Raw genomic sequence first — 17,526 nt, 5'->3', positions numbered from 1 at the left:
ATTGGAGGAGAAGAAATTGACCATAGAGGAGCGAACTAGGTTGTTGGAATGGGAGAAGTACTTGTTCTTAATGGACACATCTACGCTCGATGAGAAGCAAAAGGAGTACATCAATCTTGCCCGTGAAGAAGTCTTGGTCCAAAAAAGAGCCATGGTTGGCATGAGCGGCATGGGCGGCATGGGTGGCGGTGGCATGGGCGGCATGGGAGGCATCGATGGCTACGGAGCTACCATGGGCGGCATGGGTCGCATGGGTGGCTTTGGAGCTACCATGGGGGCCATGGAAGGCATGGGTGGCTTCGGAGCTTCCATGGGAGGCATGGGAGCACCTCCGGGCGGCATGGGTGGAATGTCTTCCGGTGTGCTTCATCACATATCTTCGCATGATGCCGTTGAAGATCTTGCCAACACCTTCCGAGCTCCACATGATGATGCGGCGCGTGACAAAGAAGAGGAGGAGGAAAAATCATCTTCGGATGAGGATAATGAATCGGAGGAAGGAGAGGATGAAGACGAGGACGAGGCATGATTGTAGATGTGCCATTCGTTTGTGTGAACTTTTGTCATGAACTCGGTTCGGATTTTGAACTTGGTTGGATGATGTTGTGGGCATGAACTTAAACTTATTCACTTGGTTGGATGATTTTAAACAAATGTAACATATGGCAAGCACCGCCTGCTCGCGCGCGTTACAGTTTAACGCATCTGTTGGAACGGGTCGCGCGCGCAATATTTTACAGCCGCTGCTGGAGCCAGCATCTGTTGGAACGGGTCACGCGCGCAATATTTTACAGCCGCTGCTGGAGCCAGAGACCAGCCGCGCGCCAAAAACTGTTTTAGCGCGCCGCTCGCTGCGCGTCTGTTGGAGATGCTCTCAGGAGCAGAGATTTTTTTTTTAAGTGTCTATGTGGTGCTTGGGGTTTCCGTTGTGGTCCTTTCTGCAAAGTTTCCAGGACAGCACACCTCTCCCGTTGTTCTCAGCTAGTCGACGTGAGTCACACCTCAAGAAAGAAAAGAAAAAGATTAGCGATGCATCAACCATCGGGACTCCGTGCCTCTTGGAGAGGACCAACAGCAGCATGTAGATAACCTGGCAGTCAGATCGCCCATAATAAACAACGATAAATACTACACATTGTACTGGTATTGTACATTCAGACACGCATGGGCGGGGACTAAATTAGCTAATGGCAGCGTGCTCGCCTCGAGCACGCGTTTATTCGAGAGTATGTGTGCATGTACAAGTGACCGGCCACGGCCGGCGGTGGTCGATCTACAGCCTCAGTATGGCCGCGCCGCTCGACGGCTTCGACGCAAACACATAGAGGCCAAGGTCGCTCTGCTTGATCACTCCCCTGTCGATCCTTGATTTGTAGTACTTCTCCTGCAAATAGGGGGAAAACGATCCGTTTTAGTAGTTGCCAACGACTGATGCTCTTATGCTTTTCCGCCGTCGCCTTGTTGTTACAGGTTGAGGGTCGGTTAAAAGGGATAGAATTGTGCATTGGCTGCCCAGTCTGGATGATGTCACTGGTTCTAGCTGAGCTGAGGGATTCCAGCGTATACCTTCAAATTGAGGATGAACTGTGGGACGATGCCCTCCTTGACCAGGGCGACTGCGCAGCCGCCCCACCCGGCTCCTGTGAGCCGTGCTCCGAGCGCCCCGTTGTCCCGGCACACTTTTACAAGCTCTTCCAACTCGGGACAGCTAATGCAGAGGAATACATCAGTATGCTCATTACTTGGTAATAAAATAAAAATAAATAAAAACTGTTTCATGACACAGGAGTGTCTGTGTACATTTAATAAAAATCAGAGCACACCAAACACATACCTGCATTCATATAGCACACTGCAGCTATGATGGCTATCGTTCATTAGATCACCGAGCTTCTTAAGCATACCTTCATCGCTGCAAGCAAGTAATGGTCAGCGCCGTATCACCGAGATTAGAAGAAAATGCTGGGTGTAACAGGTCAAACACCTTTACCCAGGTCAACTATGATGAGGGTATATGCAGAGAATAATACAAGGTGACTGAATTTGAAATTAATTAACTCTACCTGAGTTTCGATAATACAGTATCCCTAAATGCGTACACCCGCCTTGCTTCAGAGTACACATGAGAGGCACGCTGAAATTACACACACGTTAGGAAACTAGACTAGATAATCTAGCATCATACAACAAAGAGAAAATCAATCTTTAGTTACGCAAGACTGAAGTTAAAGTGAACTAAAGTTTGCTAGACTTGCAAAGAGAGTGTGCACTTTAGGTGAAAGTCAAGGATCAGTTGTGCTGACATGGAATGGCGCCAAAATAGGGTGTTGGGGAAGGGGGGAACTTCTGAGTCTCCAAAACTAAGTAGGGTGCGATATGTATCTACATTGATGTATGTAAGAAAATACAGAACAATGAAGTCGAATTCACCTGAAATAACTTGAAATGCTTCGCTGCTCTCAAAACATCCAAGGAAGTTTGAGAGCTCTGGAAGACAGTTGCTAGGCTTTGACCTGTAATTTTCTCTATTTCTTCCAAAGTATATGGCTCCTCATGCAATAGCTTCTGCAGAGTTGCACACTGATCAGAGAAGTGCAAGGTAAAAACAAAACATGCGAAATATTTACTGTTGGAAAGCAGCACTTCTTTTCCTGGATAATATGTATAACTAGGCATAATAAAATTATTATCCTTAGTAGTACCAAAGTTTATTTATAAACAAGAACAAGTATGGCAGAGAGGCTCTGTTGCAACAAAAGCAGCTCTCAAAGCATACTTCAAAGATCGAACTTTCACCACTAGGCAGCACTAATGGCAAACCCAGGCAAGTGCTGACATCTCTAACTAGGAACGATTAAGATAACTTCACAATCAAAGATGGTTCGCCCAGGCATTGCAGTAATTTGGCAGAAGGAACTTTCTAACAGCAAACCTCCATCATTTGCCTCCTCGCCAATTTTGACAGCTATATGTTGTACTTAATAATTTAGAAATTTTTGCTCGTATGTTAGCAAATTTAGAATTATTTGCTGGTATGTTAGCTGAAAAAAACTCCAAAAGGAACATAGTTGTTATCACAAAGACATCAATTATACATTTTTCTTGGTTTATGATCTTATAGGTCATGATTTGCGTTCCCTGGTTATGCTACTGATGCATACTATCATCTTAACATACTGTAGCTCTGTAATTCTCCATACTGGAATTTTATGAAAATGTGGATTGCAGTTATCCATATTATGTCCTGCCGTATACAAATGTATCTATCTGCTGCAACATAGGCATGCACAGAGAAAATGAAAGCAGCACACGTATTCATTGTATGCAAAAGCACATCTTCCTCGGCCATATCCTAAATTCTTAGTAAGATAATGTACCTTCACAGCAACTCCGGGATCAGAAGAACCTTCTTTGCCAGCAAAGGAGACGCATAGCCCCTCAACATCAGAGAGAGTCGTAACAGACGTGACGGCTTTTTTTGTATCCATCCCTAGTTTGATGGCGAGAACAATCTGTAAAAAACGCAACAGAAAAATATTAGCTCAATAGATGATAAATGAAGATGTGTGCCTCAAGTTGTTTTTCCACAGAGAACAGCGAAAAACATTCTCTAGATAGAACTAAATATGTTTCAGAGTTGCTTGCAGAGATACAGTGCAAGGCATTTGAGACCTTCCATACTCTTAAGACATTCAATTAAAAACAAGAAATGCATTATAGCTGTCTAGCGGTACACGTGTAGAATGCAGTGTGTAATCATCCTTAATTTGTTTATACATGCTCAATTTGGAACCAAAGAATCTCTTACCGCTGCCAAGCGACACTCTACAACGCGGTTGTTGTAGTTTGTAGCAGCTGTTTCTGCTTTCTTGGATTCTGCCAGGCAGTGAGCAATCACAAATGTACCACCAGAAGGTAGTTGCACATCGGTTGCTTTGATTGGATTGAAATCTATCAACTCAGCAAATCCAGGTTTGGCCATGATAGATATAGCCTGGAAAAATATAGTAAAATAAAAGTAACTCAACAAAAATAAAAGATGATCCAAAGCTTCTTAAACAGTGTGAATCATGCTTGCAATCACATATCAAGTTCTATAAGCTTTAACAGTGTGACCCTTCCTCTCGTAAATAATATCAGGGGTGGATCACCTTACTTTTTGCATGTAAGCATGATACACAAAAAGGATCATGGAACATAAAGCTAAACCTTCCTATTCTGCAAACAATAAGCCATACCAAACATTACACCTGCTGTCAGGATTCTCTGTGGTGTCCAGTACAGGTACAATATACATTTACTGAATGTAAAAGATATTCGCCGAAGGAAATCGGTATATATACTGTCCTAACCACAGTTCCATAGAAGGATATTTTTTATCTTACCAAATTATTTTGATTTTACTTAAATGGCATGAATTAAGCAGAACAAGAAAATAGGGAGTGTCCCATATACAGTATGGTGTCAATCACCTGATCCATACCACCTGACTGTGTCCCAATATGACGCTCAGATTGACAAGTAAATTGAGCAACTTCTTTCTGCATGATTTGAATGGCACAATTAGAAACAGGAAAAAAGATCACAAGAACCTTTTTTGTGAACACACCAAAAAAGTTGATAAATGTTTTTGGAAACACCTAGTTACTATTCCATAGGAAATCACATTGATAACAGCGATTCTAGTGTGAAAGGACAACACATCTGTTACATCACCACTACCTCAGCGCGTGTCTATTTTCCTTCATAAGGTAAACATTGCATGTCCATTTGACGCGGAAAGAAAAGATGCGCTTGTTCAGGGTCAAATTCGGAATTAGATTATCAATTTTCCAGAACCTGAAAAGTTTATCAACTTGTGTCATCCATGTCATCCCTATATTATATATAGTGTTTTGGTTTATAGTGGAAATTATTTGAGAACGATTCCTTAGGCTTGAAGCCTCCATCAAAAGCTTGCATCAGTGAAAGGTTCACCCTTTATCAATAGTCAGTTGTCCTTTCATATGTGAACAGGGTTTACAGCAATGTTTGATTTGTGGTAAAGAATACCTTTGGGAAGTTTTTCCCGAGAATTCCCATGATAGCAATTGTTGCTGAACAGACAAATGCGGCTGAGCTTGAAAGTCCAGATCCTGAGTAAGAACAACACACAAACATTACAAACTTTGGTACACATGATATCATTCATGGTAACCATAAAACTCATAACCAAATTCCCCAGTGATACCTTGAGGGACTGTGCCATCAACAACAACATCAAGAGCAACAGGTTCACCCATATCTATCCCTTTTGACCTAGCATATTCATATACTCCCTTGTATCTGCAGACAGAGGATTAAACAGTCAAGCAAATGAAATAAACAGAGCAACGACTTTACCAGTACGTGGCTAAACTTACCCGCACATAAAGTAGTGGCCCCATTTGTGGTTCTTGATGTCAATTTCCTGCACGAAAAATGCTTAGCAATCAATGACCGCATCAAAGGTGTCAAAGAATCATGTAAGGCTGACGACAGATAGCAGCATGGACAAAAGCAAATCTTATGTCACCAGTGCTATGAGAATCTGTTCCAAATGATTCTTAATAAAATAGAAAAAGGGCACGCTTATTTTGTTTTGATTCTCAAAGCACGACAGGCTTATTTTATTTATCTGCAGTTGTTCTGAATCAACAAACCCCGGTTGCATTCGCTGCATCGGGCAATCTATTTACTGCACACTTGGAATTGTTCTGCATTCCAATTTGAAAGCCCCGTCCAAATTTCCTTCCAAAGTGTTCAGTGTAGCGAACAAAATCGAGGTAAACCACAAGTTCAAACCGCCAAAGTAACCTAAAACTGATCGATTCCAGCATCTCCTTGCTAGTCAGTCCTCGATTGGGCATCTGAGGCAGGGAACAGCATCTGTTGCACAGGAGGCTCCACACGCCAGTGAGTCAACAGTGGAAAGGGATCACAAATACTAAAAATTATTGAGTTCACGGGCAGGACACGGAACTGGTCCATGGCACGCATCACGGGCTTTCTGTTATCCCATACCATGATAATGCAACCGCCCACCGCAACATAAGTTAGCAACGAGATTCGCGTGCCCTACCTCCCCAGCAGAACAAAATAATTTTATTTATGGTAATAAAAATTGGGTGCGCGGCTGGAACAGAAACCTCGGCTTTTTCTGTTTTCGGCGGATTGGATAGCAACCCATCGCAACTCATCCCCTTCAATCACGGCGTTGCGTGAAGGGGAATATTCGGGAATCCGATCTGAGAGCAGAGCAGAGCAGGGCGGAGCGGAGCGGAGCAGAGGATTGATTGGTTTACTACCTTGTCTGGGTCGGCGGGGTAGACGCAGGTGGCGTACTTGTCGTCGACATTGGCGACGCGGACGAGGCCGCCGTCGGCCCTGCGGATGGCGACGATCATGTCCTGGCGGATGGCCATGGGCAGCACCGAGTAGCCCTCGTAGTCGATGTGCTCCCCGATGAGATTCACCCTCCCTGCACGCATCACGCATCAGCAAATCAACCACTCCCAAATCGCCGGCACGACCACCTCCATCATCGGGAAACTAACTATCCAACGCACCTGGGGAGCGGGCGAAGAGGGCGGGGCCGGCGGCGTAGAGGGCGCGGAAGCGGTCGGCGAGGCGGGCGAAGCGGAGGCGGGCCTCGTCGAGTGCCGACCCCGCGCCGTACACCGGCTCCAGCGAGGCCAGCGCCGGGACCAGCTCCTCGCCGTCGGCGTCGACGTCGCCGGCGGGAACCACCTTCACCTCCTTGGTCGCCTTCGCCTCCTTGGTCGCCATCGCCGCTATCTCTCTCTCTCTCTCTCTCTCTCTGGTGGTTCGAGAAGGAAGAAGTTTGGACTCTCCCCTGCTCTTCTGACCCTCGAAACAAGTTGCAACCGTGGCAAACGGGGTTCTGTTCCGGGCTAGCGGTTCGGGCCGCGTATATAGCGGCGTGGCGCCACGTGGGCGTAACGGACTAGTGGATGTAGATGGGTTTTTATTTTATCCCATCCTCTTTAATCTTTCTCTCGAAAGGTATCGAATCGAAGGGAGAAAAAAAGGAGGAGAGGCTTATCCCGTTCCATGGGATTTTGTTTCCTGATTTGTCGCGGTTGAGTTGGGTTGACAACGACGTCCAAGGTGATTGTGATTGACGTACAAAGGGCTTTAATAGTCCACGTGTTCTCTTGAGCAATCAATCTCTAGTTTGAGTCTCACGCCCAAACATTTTTTTTAGAAAAACTTCCAATCTATTCATCTTCAATTACGGCAGTACAACGAACACCAGAAATAAAAATTACATACAGATCCGTAGACCACCTAGCGACGACTACAAGCACCGAAGCGAGTCGGGCACAACTTGTTGTAGTAGACAGTCGGGAAGTCGTCGTGCTAAGGCCCCCATAGGACCAGCACCCCAGAACAGCAACCGCCGCCGATGAAAAATAACGTAGATCGGAAGGATCCAAACCGAAAACACACGAACGTAGACGAACAACGACGAGATCTGAGCAAATTCACCAAAGATAGATCTGCCGGAGACACACCTCCACACACCCACCAACGATGCTAGACGCACCGCCGAAACGGGGGCTAGGCGGGGAGACCTTTATTCCTTCTTCAGAGAGTCGCCGCCATCTTGCCTTCCTGAGTAGGACACAAACCCTAACAAGATTGAAAAAAAACAACTAAAAACGGAGCCCTCCCTCCGGCCCTTGCCAGGATCCACCGCGCCTCCATGGCCCTAGGGCCACCGGAGACAAGACGGACCTGCGCCGGCGCCGGCGAGAGGCACGAACCCTAACTTTTTTCTTGGAGGAGGAGGAGGAGGCGGAGCCCTGGCTCTGTCATTTTAGAGAGAGAAATGGACAAATAGTTCGCCCAAACAGATTTTATTTACTCCCCAAGAGTAACTCCAACGCGCCGACCCAATTCGTCTGCGACTCTGCGCGCGTCCGTTTGGGTCGCGGCGGATAGAAAAGTCGGCCCAACGCGCCTACCTAAACGGACACGCGTCCGCTTTTCGTCCGTCCGCCGATTCATTCTCGGCCCATTTTTAGCGTCATTTGCGTCGGCGCGGACACGGGACGGACGTGCGCGGCGCCTGCCTACTCCCCCCTCTGGCCCCCTAGTCGGTGGCACATTTGCCATCCTCTCCCACCCCATATCGGTAGCAAACCCTCGCCCGCCTCCGCCGCCCATTTGCCGTTGCCTCTGCCGACAGCCGGTGCTGACACACCTCCCCCACATGTCGCCACCTCGCCTCCACTACTGTCTCGCCGCCGGGGCACCGAAGCTTCCAAGCCCCCACCTCCCGACGCCGCCGCGAGCAGGAAGCCGCCTCGCCGCCCCCGACTAGCTCCTTCTTCCTGACGCTGGCACGCTCGTCGGACGTCTCCAGCCCAGCCACCTGGTCCAAGGGAGGCGCACGTCTCTTTGCCGGCCAGCTCCTTCATCGACGCCCGCAAGTTGTTCGACAGTTTGCGAAGCTACAAAATGGACTCAGCCGACGAGTTCTTTTTCCGCAATTTCCTTTGCGACTCCGACAATTCCTCGTCCGATGAGGAGGAGGAGATCTTGGCTGCCATGTTGGTCCATCACCACCTTAATAGCCAGCGGCCGTTGTTCCGTGGCTCGATCCCGGGACACCTTCCGGTGTTGAATTGCAACCGAGAGAGCGGCTATTTCCTTCTTTGAAAGGACTACTTTGACACAACCAACCCGTTGTTCAAACATCAGAAATTCCGGCGGCGTTTCCGTATGGCTAGACATGTTTTCAACCGTATTAGAGAGGGGTGGTCGGATACGATAACTATTCCGAGAGCAAAGAGGATGCCCTTGGAAAGATTGGCTTCTCATCTTATCAGAAATGCACTGCAGCCATCCGGATGCTTGCATACGAAGTGCCCGGTGATCTCATTGATGAATACGTCCGTATGAGCGAGTCTACATGCCTAGACTCCATGTACAAGTTCTGCATGGATGTGATTGTTGTGTTTCGCCCTGAGTACTTGAGAGAGTCGACTCCTCAAGATGCAGCCCGCTTGTTGGCGATGAATGCCTGTAGGGGCTTCCCAGGGATGCTTGGTAGCATAGACTGCATGTACTGGGAGTGGAAGAACTGCCCTTCTGCTTGGCAAGGGCAGTATAAGGGCCATGTTAGGGCTTGCATTGTCATACTTGAGGCCGTGGTCACAAGATCTCTGGATCTGACACTCTTTCTTTAGCATGGCCGGATCACATAATGATATCAACGTGCTTCAACGCTCACTGGTGTTTGCAAGGCTTGCGGAAGGCAACAGCCCGCCAGTGAATGTTACCATCAACGGCCACAACTACGAGAAAGGATACTACCTAGGTGACTGTATCTATCCTCAGTGGACCACTATTGTGAAGAAAATCCCCAACCCTGTCGAAGAGAAGAGGAAAAGATTTGCGCAAGAGCAAGAGAGTGCTAGGAAGGACGTCGAGTGTCCTTTGGTGCTTTGCAATCTAGATGGGGCATCGTTCGGTATCCTGCTAGTACTTGGAGCACCAAGAAGCTGTGGGAGGTGATGACAGCTTGTGTGATCATGTACAATATGATCGTAGAAGATGAGCGTCCGGAACGTATCTACGATCAAGGGTTTCAGTTTCAGGGTGAGAATGTTGTGCCTGAGCATGGAGGAGCGGCAACTTTTGAACAGTTCACCCAATTTCATCATGAAATGCGTGATTGGGAAACTCACATGCAGCTGCAAAATGATTTGGTTGAGCATATGTGGGCTCATGTTGGCAACCAATAGATGTATCTTTTTTCACATGTATTTGAGACAGTTTAATTTTTTTTGGCTATGCTTAATTTATTTGGTTGTAAAACTATGTTTTATTTGGTTGTGAAACTATGCTATTTTTTTATATGTCTGCTTGTCAAATAATGCAAAATGTGTGCATATTTGTTGAAAAAATGGTGACCAGCCGGCCACGCCGGCAAATATGGCTTGGCGCGTTGGACGCACTGCCGACCCAAATATTAAACAGGGCGGACACCGAGTGGGCGGCCGGCCCAAACAGACAAAAAGCGAACAAAAAAGCCGTTCGTTTGGGTCCACGCGTTGGAGTTGCTCCAAGGCCATCCTCCCTCTCCGCCTCCGCCTCCAACCGACTCTTCTGCCGTTTCAACATCTTGAAAATGAATGACTTGCATGATCATCCTTGCCTCGTCATCCGACTCATCCATCTTCAAGGTCAACATCTTGACCTTCTCCGAAGCAGTTGCCACATGATGACATGAACCTTCTTCTCTTCAAGCTTGAGCTTCTTCTCGGTCACAGCCATCAAACATGTTAAACCTCTCGGCCTTACATGTCTCCTTCATATTGGAGCGCTTGATATATGTCTACCCCTTCTTTGTCAAGATGTCCACGAACCTCTTCGTCATCTTGGTTGCCACCCCTTCTAGCTTCGCCTTCTTCTCCTCCAACTTCTTTCCCTGGAACCCTCTCGTAATCTTCTTCGATGGCTCTTCTCTTGGATCATCCATTTCTTCCTCAGTGCCGATACCGGCGGTCTTGGTGGAGTTGGCAATGAACACATTCCACTTGGGTTACCCGTTCAACTTCAACGTATAATGCATGAGGACGAAATTCTTCTTCTCCAACGCGAAGAAAAAATTCCACGTACGAGAAGGCTATAAACTAAAACACTGTCACCAATATGCATATCCGATCTGGCCAAATGATCAAAACATAGAGCATATCTGGCCAACAATTTTCATATCCAATCTGGCTAAATGACCAAAACATAGAGCATATTCGGCCAACAAGTTGCATATCTGGCAAAATGACCAACACATTTACTTTCTCGGAGATTTGGGCACCGTGCGACGAGTTACTTCAAGCGCCCGCAATACTTGGACACGGTGTTGGGGAACGTAGCAGAAATTCGAAATTTTCCTACGTGTCACCAAGATCAATCTAGGAGATGCTAGCAACGAGAGGGGAGGAGTGCATCTACATACCCTTGTAGATCGTGAGCGGAAGCGTTCAAGAGAACGGGGTTGATGGAGTCGTACTCGTCGTGATCCAAATCACCGATGATCCTAGCGCCGAACGGACGGCACCTCCGCGTTCAACACACGTATGGAGCGGGGACGTCTCCTCCTTCTTGATCCAGCAAGGGGGGAGAAGAAGTTGATGGAGATCCAGCAGCACGAAGGCGTGGTGGTGGAAGTAGCGGGATCCCGGCAGGGCTTCGCCAAGCGCAAGCGGGGAGGAAGAGGTGTCACGGGAGGGAGGGAGGCGCCAGGGCTTGGGGTGCTGCTCCCATGCGCCTCCCCATTATATATAGGGGTGGAGGGGGCTGGTTTCTTACCCTCCAAGTCCATTGGGGCGTTGGCAAAGGTGGGGGAAACAAATCCCTTCATTTCCCTTCCCCACCGATTGTTATCCCCCTTTTTTAGGGATCTTGATCTTATCCCTTCGGGATATGATCTTATTCCTTCTAAGGTGGGATCATGGTGCGCCTTGAGCAGGGGTGTGGGGCCTTGCCCCCACTACCCACGTTCATGTGGGCCCCCCATGCAGGTGGGCCCCACTTTGGAACCTTCTAGAACCTTCCCGGTACAATACCGAAAAATCCCGAACATTTTCCGGTGGCCAAAATAGGACTTCCCATATATAAATCTTTACCTCCGGACCATTCCGGAACTCCTCGTGACGTCCGGGATCTCATACGGGACTCCGAACAACTTTCGGTTAACCGCATACTAATATCTCTACAACTCTAGCGTCACCGAACCTTAAGTGTGTAGACCCTACGGGTTCGGGAGACATGCAGACATGACCGATACGACTCTCCGGTAATAACCAACAGCGGGATCTGGATACCCATGTTGGCTCCCACATGTTCCACGATGATCTCATCGGATGAACCACGATGTCGAGGATTCAATCAATCCCGTATACAATTCCCTTTGTCAATCGGTACGTTACTTGCCCGAGATTCGATCGTCGGTATCCCAATACCTTGTTCAATCTCGTTACCGGCAAGTCACTTTACTCATACCGTAACGCATGATCCCGTGGCTAACTCCTTAGTCACATTGAGCTCATTATGATGATGCATTACCGAGTGGGCCCAGAGATACCTCTCCGTCATACGGAGTGACAAATCCCAGTCTCGATTCGTGCCAACCCAACAGACACTTTCGGAGATACCTGTAGTGCACCTTTATAGCCACCCAGTTATGTTGTGACGTTTGGTACACGGAAAGCATTCCGGTATCCGGGAGTTGCACAATCTCATGGTCTAAGGAAATGATACTTGACATTAGAAAAGCTCTAGCAAACGAACTACACGATCTTGTGCTATGCTTAGGATTGGGTCTTGTCCATCACATCATTCTCCTAATGATGTGATCCCGTTATCAATGACATCCAATGTCCATGGTCAGGAAACCATAACCATCTATTGATCAACGAGCTAGTCAACTAGAGGCTTACTAGGGACATGTTGTGGTCTATGTATTCACACATGTATTACGGTTTCCAGTTAATACAATTATAGCATGAACAACAAACAATTATCATGAACAAGGAAATACAATAATAACCATTTTATTATTGCCTCTAGGGCATATTTCCAACAGTCTCCCACTTGCACTAGAGTCAATAATCTAGTTCACATCACCATGTGATTAACACTCAAAGTTCACATCGCCATGTGACTAATGCCCAAGAGTTTACTAGAGTCAATAATCTAGTTCACATCACCATGTGATTAACAGTCAGTGAGTTCTAGGGTTTGATCATGTTATGCTTAGGAGAGAGGTTTTAGTCAACGGGTCTGCAACTTCAGATCCGTGTGTGCTTTACAAATCTCTATGTCATCTTGTAGATGCAGCTACCACGCGCTACTTGGAGCTATTCCAAATAACTGCTCTACTATACGAATCCGGTTCACTACTTAGAGTCATCCGGATTAGTGTCAAAGTTTGCATCGACGTAACCCTTTACGACGAACCCCCTTTCCACCTCCATAATCGAGAAAATTCCTTAGTCCACTAGATACTAAGGATAAGTTCGACCGCTGTCATGTGATCCCTTCCTGGATCACTATTGTACCCCTTGACTAACTCATGGCAAGGCACACTTCAGGTGCGGTACACATCATAGCATATTGTAGAGCCTACGTCTAAAGCATAGGGGACGACCTTCGTCCTTTCTCTTTCTTCTGCCGTGGTCAGGTTTTGAGTCTTACTCAATACTCACACCTTGTAACACAGCCAAGAACTCCTTCTTTGCTGATCTATTTTGAACTCCTTCAAAATCTTGTCACGGTATGTATTCATTTGAAAGTACTATTAAGCGTTTTTGATCTATCCTTATAGATCTTGATGCTCAATGTTCAAGTAGCTTAATCCAGGTTTTCCATTAAAACACTTTTCAAATAACCCTGGATGCTTTCCAGAAATTCTACATCATTTCTGATCAACAATATGTTAACAACATATACTCATCAAAAATTCTGTAGTGCTCCCACTCACTTCTTTGGAAATACAAGTTTCTCATGAACTTTGTATAAACCCAAATCTTTGATCATCTCATCAAAGCGTTCATTCCAACTCCGAGATGCTTACACCAATCCTTAGAAGGATTGCTGGAGCTTTGCATACTTGTTAGCATCTTTCAGGATTGACAAAACCTTCTGGTTGTATCACATACAACCTTTCCTCAAGAAAATCGTCGAGGAAACAATGTTTTGACATCCTATCTGCAAGATTTCATAAATAATGCAGTAACTGCTAATATAATTCTAACAGACTCTTAGCATCGCTACGAGTGAGAAAGTCTCATCGCAGTCAACTCCTTGAACTTGCCGGAAAACATCTTAACGACAAGTCGAGCTTTCTTAATGGTGACACTTACCATCATTGTCTGTCTTCCCTTTAAAATCCATCTGTACCCAACAGCCTTACGACCATCAAGTAGTTCTTTCAAAGTCTATACTTTGTTTTCATACATGGATCCTCTCAGATTTTATGGCCTCGAGCCATTCGTCAGAATCCGGGCCCACCATCGCTACTCCATAGCTCGTAGGTTCATTGTTGTCTAGCAACATGACTTCCAAGACAGGATTACGTACCACTCTGAAGTAGTACGCATCCTTGTCGTCCTATGAGGTTTGGTAGTGACTTGATCTGAAGTTTCATGATCACTATCATAAGCTTCCACTTCAATTGGTGTAGGTGCCACAGGAACAATTCCTGTGCCCTGCTACACATTAGTTGAAGTGACGGTTCAATGACCTCATCAAGTCTCCACCATCCTCCCACTCAATTCTTTCGAGAGAAACTTTTCCTCGAGAAAGGACCCGTTTCTAGAAACAATCACTTTTGCTTCCAGATCTGAAATAGGAGGTATACCCAACTGTTTTGGGTATTCTATGAAGATGCATTTATCCGCTTTGGGTTCGAGCTTATCAGCCTGCAACTTTTTCACATAAGCGTCGCAGCCCCAAACTTTTAAGAAACGACAGCTTAGGTTTCTCTAAACCATAGTTCATACGGTGTCGTCTCAACGGAATTGCGTGGTGCCCTATTTAAAGTGAATGCGGTTGTCTCTAATGCCTAACCCATAAACGATAGTTGTAATTCGATAAGAGACATCATGGTATGCACCATATCCAATAGGGTGCAGTTATGATGTTCGGACACACCATCACAATATGGTGTTCCAGGCGGTATTAGTCGTGAAACAATTTCCACAATTTCTTAATTGTGTGCCAAACTCGTAACTCAGATATTCATCTCTATGATCATATCACAGACATTTTATCCTCTTGTCACGACGATCTTCAACTTCACTCTGAAATTACTTGAACCTTTCAATAATTCAGACTTGTGTTTCATCAAGTAAATATTCTCAGCATCTACTCAAATCATCTGTGAAGTAAGAACATAACGATATCCACTGCGTGCGTCAGCACTCATTGGACTGCACACATCAAATGTATTACTTCCAACAAGTTGCTCTCTTGTTCCATCTTACTGAAAACGAGGCCTTTCAGTCATCTTGCCCATGTGGTATGATTTGCATGTCTCAAGTGATTCAAAATCAAGTGAGTCCAAATGATCCATCTGTATGGACTTTCTTCATGCATATATACTAATAGACATGGTTCGCATGTCTCAATCTTTTCAAAAACGAGTGAGTCCAAAGATCCATCAACATGGAGCTTCTTCATGCGTTTTATACCAATATGACTCAAGTGGCAGTGCCACAAGTATGTGGTACTATCATTACTATCTTATATCTTTTGGCATGAACATGTGTATCACTACGATCGAGATTCAATAAACCATTCATTTTAGGTGCAAGACCATTGAAGGTATTATTCAAATAGACAGAGTAACCATTATTCTCCTTTAATGAATAACCGTATTGCGATAAACATAATCCAATCATGTCTATGCTCAACGCAAACACCAAATAATAATTATTCAGGTTTAACCCCAATCTCGATGGTAGAGGGAGCATGCGATGCTTGATCACATCAACCTTGGAAACACTTCCAACACATATCGTCATCTCACCTTTAGCTAGTCTCCGTTTATTCCGCAGCTTTTATTTCGAGTTACTAACACTTAGCAACCGAACCGGTATCTAATACCCTGGTGCTACTAGGAGTACTAGTAAAGTACACATTAATATAATGTATATCCAATATACTTCTGTCGACCTTGCCAGCCTTCTCATCTACGAAGTATCTAGGGTAGTTCTGCTTCAGTGACCGTTCCCCTCATTTCAGAAGCACTTAGTCTCGGGTTTGGGTTCAACCTTGGGTTTCTTCACTAGAGCAGCAACTGATTTGCCGTTTCATGAAGTATCCCTTCTTGCCCTTGCCCTTCTAGAAACTAGTGGTTTTACTAACCATCAACAATTGATGCTCCTTCTTGATTTCTACTTTCGCGGTGTCAAACATCGCGAGTTGCTCAAGGATCATCATGTCTATCCCTGATATGTTATAGTTCATCACGAAGCTCTAATAGCTTGGTGGCAGTGACTATGGAGAACCATCACTATCTCATCTGGAAGATTAACTCCCACTCGATTCAAGTGATTGTAGTACTCAGACAATCTGAGCACATGCTCAACGATTGAGCTTTTCTCCCTTAGTTTGCAGGCTTAAGAAACTTGTCAGAGGTCTCATACCTCTTGACGTGGGCATTAGTCTGAAATCCCAATTTCAGTCTTTGGAACATCTCATATGTTCTGCGACGTTTCAAAACCGTCTTTGGTGCCACAATTTTAAACCGTTAGCATCACACACTGAACTATCACGTAGTCATCAAAACGTGTATGTCAGATGTTTCGTAACATCTACAGACGATGCTCGAGGTTCAGCACACCGAGCGGTGCATTAAGGACATAAGCCTTCTGTGCAGCAATGAGGACAATCCTCAGTTTACGGACCCAGACCGCATAATTGCTACTATCAACTTTCAACTAAATTTTCTCTAGGAACATATCTTAGTAGAACTAAAGCATAAGCTACGACATTATTTGCAAAGACCTTTTGACTATGTTCATGATAATTAAGTTCATCTGATTATTTAATAAACTCCCACTTAGATAGACATCCCTCTAGTCATCTAAGTGATACATGATCCGAATCGACTAGGCCGTGTCCGATCATCATGTGAGACGAACTAGTCATCATCAGTGAACATCTCCATGTTGATCGTATCTACTATACGACTCATGTTCGACCTTTCGGTCTCTTGTGTTCTGAGGCCACGCCTGTACATGCTAGGCTCGTCAAGTCAACCTAAGTGTTTTGCTTGTGTTCCGAGGCCATGTCTGTACATGCTAGGCTCGTCAACACCCATTGTATGCGAACGTTAGAATCTATCACACCCGATCATCACATGGTGCTTCGAAACAACGAACCTTCGCAACGGTGCACAGTTAGGGGGAACACATCTCTTGAAATTTTAGTGAGGGATCATCTTATTTATGCTACCGTCGTTCTAAGCAAATAAGATGTAAACATGACAAACATCACATGCAAATCATAAAGTGACATGATATGGCCAATATCATCTTGCGCCTTTTGATCTCCATCTTCGAGGCGCGGCATGATCACCTTCGTCACCGGCATGACACCATGATCTCCATCATCATGATCTCCATCATCGTGTCTTCATGAAGTTGTCTCGCCAACTATTACTTCTACTACTATGGCTAACGGTTAGCAATAAAGTAAAGTAATTACATGGCGTTTTTCATTGACACGCAGGTCATACAATAAATTAAGACAACTCCTATGGCTCCTGCCGGTTGTCATACTCATCGACATGCAAGTCGTGATTCCTATTACAAGAACATGATCAATCTCATACATCACATATATCATTCATCACATCCTTTTGGCCATATCACATCACATAGCATACCCTGCAAAAACAAGTTAGACGTCCTCTAATTGTTGTTGCATGTTTTACGTGGCTGCTATGGGTTTCTAGCGAGAACGTTT

At 45.6% G+C, this 17,526-nt stretch overlaps 1 protein-coding gene across 1 annotated transcript; it reads right to left on the bottom strand.

The window, feature by feature from the left end:
* Positions 1 to 1,082: 1,082 nt before the first annotated feature.
* LOC123123618 (galactokinase) lies at positions 1,083 to 6,928 on the bottom strand. Its single transcript, XM_044544155.1, has 13 exons — positions 6,588 to 6,928; positions 6,327 to 6,499; positions 5,403 to 5,449; positions 5,231 to 5,325; positions 5,053 to 5,135; positions 4,473 to 4,541; positions 3,809 to 3,994; positions 3,378 to 3,512; positions 2,431 to 2,565; positions 2,064 to 2,134; positions 1,835 to 1,912; positions 1,567 to 1,708; positions 1,083 to 1,384 (listed from the first exon to the last, which is right to left on the bottom strand). The coding sequence occupies exons 1-13, from the start codon at positions 6,805 to 6,807 to the stop codon at positions 1,274 to 1,276; spliced, it is 1,545 nt and encodes a 514-aa protein (XP_044400090.1). The 5' UTR covers positions 6,808 to 6,928; the 3' UTR covers positions 1,083 to 1,273.
* Positions 6,929 to 17,526: the final 10,598 nt, after the last annotated feature.

This window comes from Triticum aestivum, chromosome 5D, assembly GCF_018294505.1.
Source record: "Triticum aestivum cultivar Chinese Spring chromosome 5D, IWGSC CS RefSeq v2.1, whole genome shotgun sequence".
Classification (NCBI taxonomy): Eukaryota; Viridiplantae; Streptophyta; class Magnoliopsida; order Poales; family Poaceae; genus Triticum; species Triticum aestivum.
This window is presented reverse-complemented; position numbering and strand designations above follow the sequence as displayed.

Excerpts from the sequence above, each read along its gene's own strand:
- LOC123123618 (XM_044544155.1), bottom strand. The coding sequence starts at position 6,807 with ATGGCGACCAAGGAGGCGAAGGCGACCAAGGAGGTGAAGGTGGTTCCC. Across the intron at positions 5,136-5,230 it reads TGATGGCACAGTCCCTCAAG|GATCTGGACTTTCAAGCTCA; the intron begins GTATCACTGGGG and ends GTTCTTACTCAG. Across the intron at positions 1,385-1,566 it reads AGTTCATCCTCAATTTGAAG|GAGAAGTACTACAAATCAAG; the intron begins GTATACGCTGGA and ends CCCTATTTGCAG.